At 47.1% G+C, this 17167-nt stretch overlaps 1 protein-coding gene across 8 annotated transcripts in view; it reads left to right on the top strand.

Moving 5' to 3' along the window:
• shprh (SNF2 histone linker PHD RING helicase) overlaps positions 1-17167 on the top strand; it is a 154977-nt gene that overhangs the window by 53961 nt on the left and 83849 nt on the right. For all 8 annotated transcript variants that reach the window (XR_011593821.1, XM_070884805.1, XM_070884807.1 and 5 more), the window contains 5 exons: positions 9-265; positions 5248-5940; positions 7591-7842; positions 11995-12073; positions 13826-13989. Coding sequence is in view for 7 of the 8 variants with exons in the window: in XM_070884805.1 (XP_070740906.1) it covers positions 9-265; positions 5248-5940; positions 7591-7842; positions 11995-12073; positions 13826-13989 (1445 nt within the window). In the remaining variant the exon portion in view is untranslated. The remainder of the gene's footprint in view (positions 1-8; positions 266-5247; positions 5941-7590; positions 7843-11994; positions 12074-13825; positions 13990-17167) is intronic.

The following is a 17167-nucleotide window of genomic DNA, read 5'->3' as shown; positions in this document are numbered from 1 at the left end:
GTGTACAGGTCTACGAGTAATGCTAATTACCGCGATAAAGGAAATGAAGGTGAAGGTGGCGACTTCTGTCAGTGCTATATATAAATACATCACTGCTACCTACAAGTACGATGTTCAGCGGAATCGCCATCTGATCAGGAAGACCTTAGCCAAACTTATTGCAGAACAAGTGATTGAACAGGTCAAAGGTCATGGATTAGCTGGGTCCTTCAGGATGGGCAAGAACTACAAGGACCAAGTGAAAAGAAACGGAACAGAAAAGCAGGTCGTCTATTTTAACTTGCTGAGATCCTTTTGATTTTCATAACTGTAATTATTTCCACAGAACTTCGTTCTTTCAGCTGCCCAATACGAAGTTATTTGTCACAATAGATCTTCTTACACACGGCGAGTCGGGACTAAGCAAATTTCCCTCAGAGTGTATTAGTGGTGCTGGAGGTACAGATATGGGGATCCAGAGCTTCTGAATTTCAACCTAGTGGTAGAAGTGTGCAGCTACAGATGTAGCTGTGTTTGTGTCACAGAATGATGTTGCCCAAATAAGGAGTGCAGTACCTGCATAGAAAATAGTCCCAGTGAATGTCCCACGCACACGGGGAACTGCAGTCCTCAGTTGAAATGGGGCTCGAGGGTGGCCCTCCTGTATGGCTGAGAGACGTGAACCATGTACAGTAGACACCTCAAGTCGCTGGAGAAATACCATCACCGATGTCTCCGCAAGATCCTACAAATTCCCTGGGAGGACAGACGCACCAACGTTAGCGTCCTTGTCCAGGCCAACATCCCCAGCATCGAAGCACTGACCACACTTGATCAGCTCCGCTGGGCAGGCCATATAGTTCGCATGCCAGGCACGAGACTCCCAAAGCAAGCACTCAACTCGGAACTCGTCCACGGCAAACGAGCCAAAGGTGGGCAGCGGAAATGTTACAAGGACACCCTCAAAGCCTCCCTGATAAAGTGCGACATCACCACTGACACCTGGGAGCCCCTGGCCAAAGACTGCCTTAAGTGGATGAAACGCATCCGGGAGGGCGCTGAGCACCTCGAGTCTCAACGGCGAGAGCATGCAGAAAACAAGCGCAGGCAGTGGAAGGAGTGTGCGGCAAACCAGTCCCACCCATCCTTCCCTCAACAACTGTCTGTCCCACTTGTGACAGACTGGTTCCCGTATTGGACTGTTCAGCCACCTGAGAACTCACTTTTAGAGTGGAAGCAAGTCTTCCTCGATTCCGAGGGACTGCCTATAATGAGAGGGTGGAGGATAATCAGTCCGTGGCACATAGACGTAACTCCGATTCCCTTTTAAAGTCACACATTCAGTCTTTGTTTTTGTATTTGAATTATATTCAAACTGATGAGGATTGGGGTTTTGATAGAGTTCCAGTGGCAGGAGGATCGGTAACCAGAGAACACAGGTTTAAGGTGGTTGACAAAAACCCCAGTGTGGGGAGATGAGAACTTTTATGCAGCGAATGCACGGCCTGAAAGGGTGGAGGAAGCAGATTCAGTAGGAACTTTCAAAAAGCAATTGGATAAATACTTAAAAAGGAGAAATTTGCAGAGCTATGAAGAAAGAGCAGGGGAGTGGGACATACTGGATCGCTCTTTCAAAGAGCCAGCACAGGCATGATGGGCCGATGACCACCTTCTGTGTTATAAGATGCTATATAAAGTTGTCAAGCTGACTAGGATTGTCAGAGGAGCAGTGAGGCTGATTAGGGACCGAACTGGAGATCGATTGGTGGAGGCACAAGGCATGGCTGAGGTACTGCGTACTTTTCATCAATGTTCACCAAGGAAGATAACTTTGCCAAAGCTCTGGTAAACGAGAAGGTTGCTGGGAGACTGGATGAGATCAAAATAAAGAGGAGGTACTAGAAAGGCCGGCATTACTTAAAGTGGATAAGTCACCAGGACTAACGGGGGTGAATCCGTGGTTGCTGAGGGAAATAAGGATAAAAATTCCACAATCTTCCAATCCTCCTTCGATACAGGAATGGTGCCAAAGGATTTGAGTACAGGGGCAGGGAGGTGTTGCTACAGTTGTACAGGGCATTGGTGAGGCCACACCTGGAGTATTGTGTACAGTTTTGGTCTCCTAACCTGAGGAAGGACATTCTTGCTATTGAGGGAGTGCAGCGAAGGTTCACCAGACTGATTCCCGGGATGGCGGGACTGACCTATCAAGAAAGACTGGATCACTGGGCTTGTATTCACTGGAGTTCAGAAGAATGAGAGGGGACCTCATAGAAACATATAAAATTCTGACGGGGTTAGACAGGTTAGATGCAGGAAGAATGTTCCCAATGTTGGGGAAGTCCAGAACCAGGGGTCACAGTCTAAGGATAAGGGGTAAGCCATTTAGGACCGAGATGCGGAGGAACTTCTTCACCCAGAGAGTGGTGAACCTGTGGAATTCTCTACCACAGAAAGTTGTTGAGGCCAATTCACTAAATATATTCAAAAAGGAGTTAGATGAGGTCCTTACTGCTAGGGGGATCAAGGGGTATGGCGAGAAAGCAGGAATGGGTACTGAAGTTGAATGTTCAGCCATGAACTCATTGAATGGCGGTGCAGGCTAGAAGGGCCGAATGGCCTACTCCTGCACCTATTTTCTATGTTTCTATGTTTCTATGTTTCTATGTTTCTATGGAAGATTGCAAATGTTATACCCCTGTTCAAAAAAGGGGAGAAGGCTAAACCTGGCAATTACAGGCCAGTCAGTTTAACATCGGTGATGGGGAAGCTTTTAGAAACAGTAATCCGGGAGAAAAGTAACAACCACTTGGACAAGCGTGGACTAATAAAGGAGAGCCAGCACGGATTTGTTAAGGGCAAATGACTGATGTGATTGAGTTTTTTGATGTGGGCAGTACACGTGATGTTGAGCATATGGGATCCTTGGCTTTATAAATAGAGACATGAAGGACAAAAGCCAGGAGGTTATGCTAACCCGATATAAAACACTAGTTCAGCCCCAGCTGGAGTATTGTGTCCAATTCTGGGCACCACGCTTTAGCAAGGACATGAAGGCTTTGGAGAGGGCACAGAGAAATTTACTGGAATGGTTCCAGGGATGAAGGACTTTAGTTACATGGATAGACTGGAGAAGCTGGGGTTGTTCTTAGAGCAGAGAAGGCTAAGAGGAGATTTGATAGAGGTGTTTAAAATCATGAAGGGTTTAGATAGAGTAAATAAAGAGAAACGGTTCCCAATGGCTCATGGTTCGATGACCAAAGTGCACAGATTTAAGGCAAAAGAACCAGAGGCGACATAAGGGAAAACTTTTTTTACGGAACAAGGGGAGTGGGACTAACCGTCTTGCTCTTCGAAATAGTTGGCGCAGACTCGTTGGGCCGAATGGCCACCTTCTGTGCTGTACTATTCTACGAATTACATTCTCCCACCAGGGGAGGGTGTAACTACAGTGTGACAAGTTTACATAGCAGTTTCCATTATAAATTGAACGTAAGAATTTATAATTGAGAGACCGTGCTAATGTGGGTAATGACAGGCCAGTTGGCTTAACATCTAGATAAAGAGAAAATAGTTAGAAATAGTCAGCACACATTCAAAAGGGACAATCACGCTTGACAAACCTCATAATTATTTGGGAAGGTCTTGGCCAATGGGGGAAATGCAGTGGATGTAGTGTACATGGACTTTAGGAAAGTTTTGGTCAGAGTGCCACACTGGAGGTTACTCGAGAAGATTAAAGGGTATGAAACTGGATTAAAATTTGGTTAGAAGAGGGAAACCAGAGAATAGGAGTTCAGGGCAGTTTTTCAGAGTGGTTGGAAATGGGTGGAGGTGTCCACAGGGTTCAGTTCTGGGCCTACTTCTGTTCACTGTGTGTATCAATGATTTGGATGTGGGCCTGGAGAGAGTTTTGTCGTAATTTGCAGATGATACCAAAATAGGAGGTGTGGTTAATTCTTTCGAAGAACAAAGGAAACTGCAAAGGGATTTTGGTGAGCTGGGGGAATGGGCTAAAAAGGAGATGGGATTCAATGGCAAAGTGTGAGGTGATTTGGGTTTTAAAAATCGCAGCAGCGATTATGCTGTGAATGGAAATAGGCTCGGTGCTGTGGAAGAGCAGAGGGACTTGGGGTACAGATTCACAGGACAGCTTCACAGGATATTAAAAGCAGCTCCTCGGGTTGATAAGGCTGTACAAATAAAAAGCTTACAGCATTCTAGGCTATATCTCAAGATATCGAATATTAAAGACAAGTGGTAATAATGGGCCTATATAAAACGTTAAGACTTCAGTTAGAGTAGTGTGTGCAGTATTGGGCTCAATGCTATAGGCAAGATATTGAGGCTAGAGAGGGTCCAGTGCAGACTCATTGGGATGCTGCCTGGTATAAGGAAATATAAATACAAAGAAAGACTTGAAAACTTGCCACTTTTTTTGTTGGAGCAACTCAAATTATGGGTCATAGTAGAAGTGCTTATAAGAACATAAGAAATAGGAACAGAAGTAGGCCATTTGGCCCCTCGAGCCTGCTCCGCCATTCAATAAGATCATGGCTGATCTGATCTTGGCCTCAACTCCACTTCCCTGCCCGCTCCCCATAACCCTTGACTCCCTTATCGTTCAAAAATCAGTCTATTTCCACCTTAAATATACTCAATGACCCAGCCTCCACAGCTCTCTGGGGGATGAGAATTCCACAGATTCACGACCCTCTGAGAGAAGAAATTCCTCCTCATCTCCATTTTAAATGGACAACCCCTTATTCTGAAACTATGCCCCCTAGTTCTAGATTCCCCCACGAGGGGAAACATCCTCTCTGCATCTACCCTGTCAAGCCCCCTCATAATCTTATTTAAAGTTATGAAAGGGTTGACAGGGTAGATAGAAGCAGACTATTTCTGGTCGTTGAGAGGTCAAGTGGGAAGGGCCCCATCAATACAAGATTAAGTGTAAGAGATTTAAAACCAGGAGAAACGTCTTCACACAGAGAGTTGCGAGGCTGTGGAATTCACTCCCAGGGTTAGTGGTTGGGGCAGAAATGATGTCAACATTTAAGATTGGATGGGAGGAGGTGGACAAAGGAAAAGGGGTTAAAGGAACGGAGTGGGTGAATGTGATGAGGACCTTTCGCTCATGTGTAATGTCAATGACAACATGGATTTGAACCGAATGGCCTGCTTCTGTGTTGTAACTCCTATAGATTTCTATTGTGTATTGTGCGATTTATGGACACTGTTTTACTTTCGCTCATTGTTTCTGCTCAGAAACCAAGCTCTGGGAAAAGCGTGTTGAATATTTTTCTAAATAATGAGCAAGAGGTGAAAGCAGAAGGCGGTGACATAACCCCGAACGCAGCAGCCCCTGGCAAACTATTGGCAGGTGCTTCTCTTGTGTGCCTCCTGGAAAACGAAACCGGCGATTGTGGTGAAACTGAGCAACCCCAGAATGCAGGAAAAGCACCGGAAACGCCGCAGGACGAGGTTTCCAACAGAGGGCTAGAGATGATTCCCACTGGACGGGGCATCACGGAGAATAGCAGAAGCGATGAAATAAGAGAAAGTTCCCGTAACCCACCGCAGCTGACGACAAATGGCAAAAGTTGCCTAAATGTCCTCCAGCGAGATTCTCAAGAAGATCTGGAGGTGCTGCCTCCCTCTAAAACCACCCCTCCCTACAGCAATGCAAAGTGTCATTTCGAATGCATCTGCGGAAAAAGTGGACTGGCTGATTATAAAGCGTGGGTGCAGTGCCTGAAGTGCCATTTGTGGCAGCATGCTGCCTGCGTTAATTACAAGGAAGGAGACCTAAAGATCAGGCCATTCTACTGCCCACACTGCCTGGTCACGATGAAACCAGTGCCCACATCTGCAACCCTGATCATCTCACCCAGTTCCATCTGCCACCAGTGGGTGGATGAAATTAACAGGCACGCGAGATCGTCTTCCATTTCCATTTTGGTAAGGAAGCCGACAGAGAAATCACGAACCTTAAACACGTAGTTTTACATAACCTTTATCACTGCATTCTTCTTCCTTGCTTGTTTGTTCTCCACACGAGTTAGGATTATCTATTGGTAGCAGGCTGAGAACAGTTTTGCTTTAAGATCTTTCTTGCGTGCAGCGTTGGAGTGATTTGTTGTAGCACACTCCTGCCCCTCAACCAAACCTCACTTCTTTTCATCCCTGTTTGATTCCGGCAGGAAAAGATCTTAAGGCCTAGAAATTCGGGCGGTAAATGAGCACCTAAGTCACCAATATAGCGGGCAGGAAGGGCATGCTCACCATAGCGGGGGAGGGTTTTTAACAATAAAATGTGTTTTTATCATTTTACTTTTATGTTTTAAGTGTGTTTTAAAACTCTTACGCCTGTAAAAGTAGACTATGCGCCTGCTTTTATCAGGCGCAAGAGTTTTGAGGACATTTGCTGGGCAAGATGTGGGTAAATCCCACAATCTTGCCCTTGCAAAAATGTCCTCGCTCCCGAGATACGGAGGATCTGTCAAGCTCCAGCTCGACAGATCCGAAAAGCCGGTTTTCAGCGCGTGCGCATTGTGCGCTGAAACCAGCTTTTGCGATGCCTTCCTGGGTCCGTAGACACTCCGTACGGACTCGGGAGGCCGGGACTTCTGCCCCAATTGCCTCAATGTGGAGCCGGGAGGTCATCATCATAGGTGGTACATCGAACGAGGATGACTTGCTTCCATATCAGTAGGGATGAGTTCATGGATGTTTCAATGGAGGACCCGATATTCCAGTCCTGAACTCCAATTGAGAGGGTGCAAGATGCCAGTGCGTGAATCTTTGCACACCAGCCACCACACGGGCTTGACAGAGCTAGGCCTTTATCCAATGGCAAGGATTAACTAGGATGACTGCTGCACGGACTTAGCACGCACACATATCGCAGTGTGGGCTGGCCCGTGCTGCCCCAGGGCCCTCGGCTCTTCTGGGCCCCGTACCCTCAATTGCCGCACCTCCGCTACGACCTTCCCGCTCCTCCGCTGTACCTGGGCCCCGCCGATGTTCCAGCCCACGCTCTCACCGGCGACCTGGGCCTTGATGACGTCACCCAGTCGCCCACCTCAAAGTCATTGCACACTTTGGACGACACGCGCTGGAAGCTGTAGTGGCCGCGCTCCAGCTCTTTATGCTCCCGGCCTGCGATGGTGTCCTCTCGCAGGTTGGGGTGGTCCACGTAAGAGCCGGGAGGTGCAAGTGTGTTGGCACTGCCACTCACCACTTGTACCCCCGCTCCTGCTTACTGCCTTCCCATGTCCCCCCCAACCCCGATTGCCCAGCATTCTGCTGCTCCGATCGCCCACTGTCCTGGTCGTCCTGAAACAACCATATCCTTACAGTATTTTCATCACTATTTATGTGGCAGATAAACTTCTATAACTGAGAAGAGACGCACCCCAAAGTTGGTTAATTTACCTTTCATAGTTAAGTAGTTGATTGTAAGATGTTTGAGTAATTGAATTAGTTGCTGTGCTAGTTTGATTAGTTGCTGTGCTAGTTTTATTAGTTGCTGTGCTAGTTTAGAGTACTTTAGCTCTTTAGAGCAGCACCTTGATTGGCATTTCTGACTTCCGTCGCATCCCTCCACAGGTGTACCAAGGAGTGAAGAAGCACGGCTTTGTCCAACCTCATGCGCTGGCAAAGCACGAGATAGTCATCACCACATATGACGTGCTTCGATCGGAGCTAAACTATGTCGACATACCTCACAGCAACAGCGATGATGGGCGTCGCTTGCGCAAAGAGAAGCGCTACATGGCCATTCCCAGCCCGCTGGTTGCCGTGGAGTGGTGGAGGATCTGTCTGGATGAGGCCCAAATGGTGGAATGTGCCACTGCCAAGGTGAGTGTGTAGAAGGCAGAACTCTGTACGACGGAGTTTACATCTGTTGCCCAAAACTCACTGTATGATTGTAGACAGTTTATGCAGTAGGTATTTAGTTACTACAGTCGTAACACTTTGTTGGGACTTCCAAGTATTGAAAGAAAGTCGTCGACAAATGTTATGTTTCAGCTAAACAAACTTTATTTCCCGAATTAGAATTAAAGTTCAAACGATTTCCCAAAGTAGAAATAAAGTACAAACAATGTATAAAATAGCACATAAGCCTCACTACTTGTGCTGGTATTAGCCGTTAACAGAGGTGATCAATCTCCGCTGGTGTCCTGCTTTCAAACCCCTTCTTAAAGGTCCAACTTCTCTCGTGTCCTGCTTTGAGCCCCTGGCCTAAGGTTCCTGCTTCTTGAGTGTTGCTCCTAGGTTCTCGTTGCTTCTATGGGATTTCCCTTCCTGGTTTATAAGAACATAAGAACATAAGAATTAGGAACAGGAGTAGGCCATCTAGCCCCTCGAGCCTGCTCCGCCATTCAACAAGATCATGGCTGATCTGGCCGTGGACTCAGCTCCACTTACCCGCCCGCTCCCCGTAACCCTTAATTCCCTTATTGGTTAAAAATCTATCTATCGGTGATTTGAATACATTCAATGAGCTAGCCTCAACTGTTTCCTTGGGCAGAGAATTCCACAGATTCACAACCCTCTGGGAGAAGAAATTCCTTCTCAACTCGGTTTTAAATTGGCTCCCATATTTTGAGGCTGTGCCCCCTAGTTCTAGTCTCCCCCGACCAGTGGAAACAACCTCTCTGCCTCTATCTTGTCTATCCCTTTCATTATTTTAAATGTTTCTATAAGATCACCCCTCATCCTTCTGAACTCCAACGAGTAAAGACCCAGTCTACTCAATCTATCATCATAAGGTAACCCCCTCATCTCCGGAATCAGCCTAGTGAATCGTCTCTGTACCCCCTCCAAAGCTAGTATATCCTTCCTTAAGTAAGGTGACCAAAACTGCATGCAGTACTCCAGGTGCGGCCTCACCAATACCCTGTACAGTTGCAGCAGGACCTCCCTGCTTTTGTACTCCATCCCCCTCGCAATGAAGGCCAACATTCCATTCGCCTTCCTGATTACCTGCTGCACCTGCAAACTAACTTTTTGGGAATCATGCACAAGGACCCCCAGGTCCCTCTGCACCGCAGCATGTTGTAATTTCTCCCCATTCAAATAATATTCCCTTTTAATGTTTTTTTTCCCCCAAGGTGGATGACCTCACACTTTCCGACATTGTATTCCATCTGCCAAACCTTAGCCCATTCGCTTAACCTATCTAAATCTTTTTGCAGCCTCTCTGTGTCCTCGACACAACCCGCTTTCCCACTAATCTTTGTGTCATCTGCAAATTTTGTTACACTGCACTCTGTCCCCTCTTCCAGGTCATCTATGTATATTGTAAACAGTTGTGGTCCCAGCACCGATCCCTGTGGCACACCACTAACCACTGATTTCCAACCCGAAAAGGACCCATTTATCCCGACTCTCTGCTTTCTATTAGCCAGCCAATTCTCTATCCATGCTAATACATTTCTTCTGACTCCGCGTACCTTTATCTTCTGCAGTAACCTTTTGTGTGGCACCTTATCGAATGCCTTTTGGAAATCTAAATACACCACATCCATCGGTACACCTCTATCCACCATGCTTGTTATATCCTCAAAGAATTCCAGTAAATTAGTTAAACATGATTTCCCCTTCATGAATCCATGTTGCGTCTGCTTGATTGCACTATTCCTATCTAGATGTCCCGCTATTTCTTCCTTAATGATAGTTTCAAGCATTTTCCCCACTACAGATGTTAAACTAACCGGCCTATAGTTACCTGCCTTTTGTCTGCCCGCTTTTTTAAACAGAGGTGTTACATTAGCTGCTTTCCAATCCGCTGGTACCTCCCCAGAGTCCAGAGAATTTTGGTAGATTATAACGAATGCATCTGCTATAACTTCCGCCATCTCTTTTAATAGCTTGGGATGCATTTCATCAGGACCAGGGGACTTGTCTACTTTGAGTCCCATTAGCCTGTCCAGCACTACCTGCCTAGTGATAGTGATTGTCTCAAGGTCTTCCCTTCCCACATTCCTGTGACCAGCAATTTTTGGCATTGTTTTTGTGTCTTCCACTGTGAAGACCGAAGCAAAATAATTCTTTAAAGTCTCAGCCATTTCCACATTTCCCATTATTAAATCCCCCTTCTCATCTTCTAAGGGACCAACATTTACTTTAGTCACTCTTTTCCGTTTTATATATCTGTAAAAGCTTTTACTATCTGTTTTTATGTTTTGCGCAAGTTTACTTTCGTAATCTATCTTTCCTTTCTTTATTGCTTTCTTAGTCATTCTTTGCTGTCGTTTAAAATTTTCCCAATCTTCTATTTTCCCACTAACCTTGGTCACTTTATACGTATTGATTTTTAATTTAATACTCTCCTTTATTTCCTTGGTTATCCACGGCTGGTTATCCCTTCTCTTATCGCCCTTCTTTTTCACTGGAATATATTTTTGTTGAGCACCATGAAAGAGCTCCTTAAAAGTCCTCCACTGTTCCTCAATTGTGCCACCGGTTAGTCTGTGTTTCCAGTCTACTTTAGCCAACTCTGCCCTCATCCCACTGTAGTCCCCTTTGTTTAAGCACAGTACGCTCGTTTGAGACACTACTTCCTCACCCTCAATCTGTATTACAAATTCAACCATACTGTGATCACTCATTCCGAGAGGATCTTTTACGAGGAGATCGTTTATTATTCCTGTCTCATTACACAGGACCAGATCTAAGATAGCTTGCTCCCTTGTAGGTTATGTAACATACTGTTCTAAGAAACAATCCCGTATGCATTCTATGAATTCCTCCTCAAGGCTACCCCGTGCGATTTGATACTCTGCGATAATCTGTTCCATCTCTTTGACTACACATTTGTCTGTGCCCTGGTGATTGGGTTATTCTAGTTACAATTTGTCCCATTTCCTTGATTACATTTTATCTGTACCCTGCTGATCAGTATATTCTGTCCCATTGATTCCATTTTGTCTGTATCCTTATGATTAGTATTCGAGTTACTGTGATGCTAAGGAAGCATGACTCATCAAATTTCAATTGGTAATTAATTTTATGTTCAAGGCACCTTAACCTTGCTCTCGGGGGGCGGGGGGGGGGGGGGTCTTTCCATTTTATGTTGCCATAGCCTGCATGTTTCTACAACATCCAATAGAGAAGGGGTCACTTTCTGACATCGCACTCCCGATGGGGAAATTGGATGCGCTGTATGATTTTCCGATCATTAAATTAAACAGTTGAAGAATTGTGTGGAGCGCGGGCCCAAGTCTCCAACGTGCGCCCCCTATAGCTGAGTGCAAAGTGGGAAAAGACCCTCAATGTTGTTACAGTTCGGATTAATTTACTTCAATCCTCTTGTCAACTGTTTCCTTCTCTTTCTTTCTTTAATTTCTTCATTCATTTCCTCCCTCTCTCCTAAATTAGTGATGTCAGAGATTTTTATTCCCATCATTCTGGACTGCATTTGAGCTCTGGTTCTGAAGGTAAAAGGCTAATGTCAAAGTCACTGTGTCAACTGCCTGTGCCTCTTTTCCTTTATTATGTTGCACGATGCAGAGTGTTAGTATTGCACTTGGCAGTTTGATCATTTGCGATGTATTTTTAGGATTGAGGTTTAAAATGTGTGCACAATATATATATATATATATATATACCATCTTGTTGTGACACCAAAATTGCAACTTCAGTACCTGTGTCAGTGTATTTGTTCCTAACAGGCCCACAGGTGGTGAGGGTCTCACCCTAAAATGTCAGCCCTGGCTCAGTGGGTAGCACTCTCGCCTCTGAGTCAGAAGGTTGTGGGTTCGAACCCCTACCCCAGAGACCTAAGCACATAATCTACCATCTGCCCTCTCCGGTAAAGCGCTTTGGGACGTCCTGGACAGTGCTAAAGGAATGCAAGTTCTTTCCATCTTTCCAAAACTATCTCTGTGGTATTAAGTTTTTGAAATGAGTAAGACCAAACGCAAACCCAGATATCTTCCATTTTGTAACACAAGAATTTCCACGCAACAAGTAACACTCTCTTTCTGGCCCTTCCTCCTTCTCTAGGCTGCAGAAATGTGTTTGCGACTGAGTGCAATCAATCGTTGGTGTGTCACGGGAACTCCAGTCCAAAGGGGCTTAGAAGGTAACAAATATCTGATTTACTGAACGTTTTCCCACTGTGATTCCAAGTGCCGTCCCATGACCAGAAGCGCTCTCTCTCTCTCTCACGCCCTATATCATGAAGTTGGGGCCCAGAAGAGGCGAGGGCCCAGGGGCAGCACGGGCCAGCCCACACTGCGATCTATGGATAGTTGGAGGTAGTGTGCGCACTAGGTCCGTGCAGCAGAGCTGGTCTCCAGTCATCCTGGTTAACCCTTGTCACTGGATCGAGACCTAGCTCTGTCAAGCCCGTGTGATGGCTGGTGTACAACGGCCACCCCACGTTAAAAAAAAAAATCCACGCACAGGCATCTTCCACCCTTCAATATGTAGTTCGGGACCTGGAATGTCAGGTCCCTCATTGAAACACCTGTGAACACATCCCTGTTTGGTGTGGAAGTAGGTCATCCTCGATAGGAGGGACTGCCTGATACTATAATGAAGTTGTGTTCGATACAGTAACTTGTATTTTGGGCATGGAGGTGCCGAATACAGGATGAGGAAGAGCAGTTCTTGCTGAACAAATCCACAGAACCCACAGTGCTGGAGTGGCTGATTATTAATTGGTTACATGAATAGCGCGATTAGCAATTTTGTAATTGGCTGTTGGACTGTTGATTAAATTAAGATAGCATAAACTGGAGTTTATTAACAAGAGATTAATGCTGAGATATGAGCGGGTATTGTAGTGCGAAAGGCTAGGAGGTTGAGAGTTTATCCTCAGCAGAAATTCAGTCTTAGAGCGAGGTCAGTCCTGAGGTGCAGTTGGTGTAAAATTATTCTTCAGTGGCAAAATCACAAAGTTGTTGTGTTTTTCACCAAACCTTTAGCAAAGAACAGATTAGATTAGTATCATCATAGGTGGTCCCTCAAACGAGGATGACTTGCTTCCACAAGAGTTCACAGATGCTTCAATGAAGGACCCGATGTTCCACTCCATTTGAGGGGGTGGAAGATGCCTGTGCGTGGATTTTTCTTAACGTGTGGTGACCGTTACACACCAGCCACCACACGGGCTTGACAGAGCTCGGTCTTTGTCCAGCGGCAAGGGTTATCCAAGACGACTGGAGACCTGCTCTGCTGCACGGACCTAGTGCGCACACACATCGCAGTGTGGGCTGGGCCCGTGCTGCCCCTGGGCCCTCGGCTCTTCTGGGTTTAGTATTAGTATCAGAATAGTATAGGGGACAGCTGAAGTCTGTGATGTGTGATGTGGGAGGCCCCGGATGTATGATCCATGTAAAGAAAGACTTGGATTTATATAGCGCCTTTCACGACCACCGGACATCTCAAAGCACTTTACAGCCAATGAAGTACTTCTGGAGTGTAGTCACTGTTGTAATGTGGGAAACGTGGCAGCCAATTTGTGCACAGCAGTTGGATAATGACCAAATAATCTGTTTTAGTGATGTTAACTGAGGGATAAATATTGGCCCAGGACACCAGCGATAACTCCCCTGCTCCTCTTTGAAATAGTTTCATGGGATCTTTTACGTCCACCTGAGAGAGCAGACGGGGCCTCGGTTTAACGTCTCATCCGAAAGAATGGAGGAAGCGTCTCGTGCTGCTTGTGATGAAGTTCAGTGCGCGCTAAATGTTGGGTGGGAGTGCGCTGGGCGTTGCAATGTGACAAGGTCCATATGCAGTATCAGGCAGCTTATTTTCACTTTTTTTTGTCTTCTGTAATCCACACACAATTTCAATGTAGCTTATTTATTTCTCCTTCTGCCCTCAGACCTATATGGGTTAGTACTGTTTCTGGGTGTGGACCCATATTGGGTTAAACACTGGTGGGACCAACTCCTATACCAACCTTACTGCAGGAAGAATCCTCTTCCAATCTACACCCTCATCGCAAAGATCATGTGGAGAACAGCGAAAAAGGATGTGCTTGATCAGGTACACACGCCCGTGTAAATATCGACAAGAAATACATGGGGCAACAACCAAACAGGGAAGCTCTAGGCTGGCCTGAAGTTAGGCCTCTGACCTCATCTGAATAATCCGGGCGAGCTGCCAATGCCCGTCGTGCCTCACCAGCAGTGGCCTCAGCAAAGATCCGGGATGGCGGGGGAGGTGGATGAATGGATGGACGGACGATAGCGGCTGTCAGAAGCACTCTCCTGTCCTTCCTGGCTCCTTTAGTTGGCGGCCGTTGCTTAGGCAGAATCCTGAGTGGATTAGGCCCATCGCCTGCCCTGTTCAACACAGACTATGTTCTCCTGAAGGGACCTAAATCAGGCGTCGGGGCCCCTGGTTTGCACATGTCAGGGTTCTAAAACCGGTTTTATTTTATTTATTTTTGGCAGCCAGGTGCGCCTATAAAGTAGCCTGACCCAATTTTGGGTCAGAAGATTTTCAAGCGTCTTGGAGCGCCCGACATTAGACCCCGACATTGGGCCTCGTTCCGCCCGGCCTACCCCTGCAACATGAGCGCAACAAGACCCACTTTCTACCCCAGCATTTGAAGTTAATGAAAGTGCAGTAGGCACTGTTTATGTGCTACAGAAAAACTGTTCGGTTATCTTATGGCTGGCATAGATACAGCTAACAGTGAAAATGGGCTCTTCCCACAACTTAATAGATGCAATAAGTAGCTGGGCTGTACATATCTGTGCTGAGTGAGCGGGTTTCAGCTGGGCCAGTTGTAATGCTGCTACAATAGGGTTCAGCACCCATTAGTTGGAGGAGAAAATCATTCGGGTGATCCTTTGCCCGATGCCAGATTTTGTGGGCCTTCTGTGCAGCAGCTCAATCTCTGATTCACCGTCCCTTGGTGTAGCCTCCCCAATCTACGATTCACCGTCCCTTGGTGTAGCCTCCCCAATCTACGATTCACCGTCCCTTGGTGTAGCCTCCCCAATCTCTGATTCACCGTCCCTTGGTGTAGCCTCCCCAATCTCTGATTCACCGTCCCTTGGTGTAGCCTCCCCAATCTCTGATTCACCGTCCCTTGGTGTAGCCTCCCCAATCTACGATTCACCGTCCCTTGGTGTAGCCTCCCCAATCCCCGATTCAGCGTCCCTTGGTGTAGCCTCCCCAATCTACGATTCACCGTCCCTTGGTGTAGCCTCCCCAATCTACGATTCACCGTCCCTTGGTGTAGCCTCCCCAATCTACGATTCACCGTCCCTTGGTGTAGCCTCCCCAATCTACGATTCACCGTCCCTTGGTGTAGCCTCCCCAATCCCCGATTCAGCGTCCCTTGGTGTAGCCTCCCCAATCTACGATTCACCGTCCCTTGGTGTAGCCTCCCCAATCTCTGATTCACCGTCCCTTGGTGTAGCCTCCCCAATCCCCGATTCAGCGTCCCTTGGTGTAGCCTCCCCAATCCCCGATTCAGCGTCCCTTGGTGTAGCCTCCCCAATCCCCGATTCAGCGTCCCTTGGTATAGCATCCCCAATCCCCGATTCAGCGTCCCTTGGTATAGCCTCCCCAATCCCCGATTCACCGTCCCTTGGTATAGCCTCCCCAATCTCTGATTCACCGTCCCTTGGTGTAGCCTCCCCAATCCCCGATTCACCGTCCCTTGGTATAGCCTCCCCAATCTACGATTCACCGTCCCTTGGTGTAGCCTCCCCAATCTACGATTGCCGTCCCTTGGTGTAGCCTCCCCAATCCCCGATTCAGCGTCCCTTGGTGTAGCCTCCCCAATCCCCGATTCAGCGTCCCTTGGTATAGCCTCCCCAATCCCCGATTCAGCGTCCCTTGGTATAGCCTCCCCAATCCCCGATTCACCGTCCCTTGGTATAGCCTCCCCAATCTCTGATTCACCGTCCCTTGGTGTAGCCTCCCCAATCCCCGATTCACCGTCCCTTGGTGTAGCCTCCCCAATCTACGATTCACCGTCCCTTGGTGTAGCCTCCCCAATCCCCGATTCAGCGGTTGTAGTTCAGGTTCTCTCAGTATGTGGGGAAATACGTCACTGCTATGTTTGCATTAGACATTCCCTTGGGTTCGGTGTCACCAGTCACTTCTGCACGCAGACTGTTGTCACTAGTGAATTGTCTTTGGTACCTCTAGACGTGACTACTACAACGCACACCTGGCTGGGCTCCCACATTCTACACTACGTAAACTTGAGGTCATCCAAAACTCGGCAGCCCGTGTCCTAACTCGCATCAAGCCCCGTTCACCCATCACCTCTGTGCTCGCTGATCTACACTGGCTCCCGGTTAAGCAACGCTTCGATTTCAAAATTCTCATCCTTGTTTACAAATCCCTCCATGGCCCTCACCCCTCCCTATTTCTGTAATCTCCTTCAGCCTCACAACCCCACGAGAGGTCTGCGCTCCTCAAACACTGCCCTCTTGAGCATCCCCGATTATAATCGCTCCACCATTGGTGGCCATGCCTTCTGTTGCCTGGGCCCTAAGCTCTGGAACTCCCTCCCTAAACCTCTTCGCCTCTCTGCCTCTCTTTCCTCCTTTAAGACGCTGCTTAAAACCTAGCTCTTTCACCAAGCTTTTGGTCGTCCGCCATAATTGCTTCTTATGTGACCCGTGATTTTTTAAAATCCTACAACACTCCTGTGAAGCACCTTGGGATGTTTTACTACGCTAAATGTGCGAAATAAATACAAGTTGTTGTTGTGAAGTACTGCACATCTAGCACCATCAAAACAGATTCACTGGGTATTCATGCTAAGGCTCTTTTTGGGATCTTGCCTGCGCAAATTGACTGCTGTCTTTGTCAACATGAAAAGTGACTTCAAAATAACTTACTGGGATAGCCCGAGGACATGAAAGGCGGCAGCCACCTAACGCCCAATCGGGAAATTACCTCGTACCTCTACAGACTAATTGAGACAAAGGAACGTTCAAAATATGGTACACCAGGAGAGTTAGAGCACCAGAGCAAAGAGCTTCTATAGGTTGAGAGTGCTTTTATCCTCCTAATCAGTCGCTCAATGCTTGTTGTAGCAGGGTTACTGCCAGGGGTAGCTACTGGTGTGGCTCTATCCTCTGCCCTCCCAGGCTGCACTTTCCTCCACCACCACAATATGGCCAGCATCTCCAGAAGACTCTGGGACTAGTCACTAATCTCCTGCCACTGTGCGTTCTTAATTCTCATTTAT

The sequence above is a fragment of the Pristiophorus japonicus genome, chromosome 7 (genome assembly GCF_044704955.1).
Source record: "Pristiophorus japonicus isolate sPriJap1 chromosome 7, sPriJap1.hap1, whole genome shotgun sequence".
In the NCBI taxonomy this organism is placed as follows: domain Eukaryota; kingdom Metazoa; phylum Chordata; class Chondrichthyes; family Pristiophoridae; genus Pristiophorus; species Pristiophorus japonicus.
This window is presented reverse-complemented; position numbering and strand designations above follow the sequence as displayed.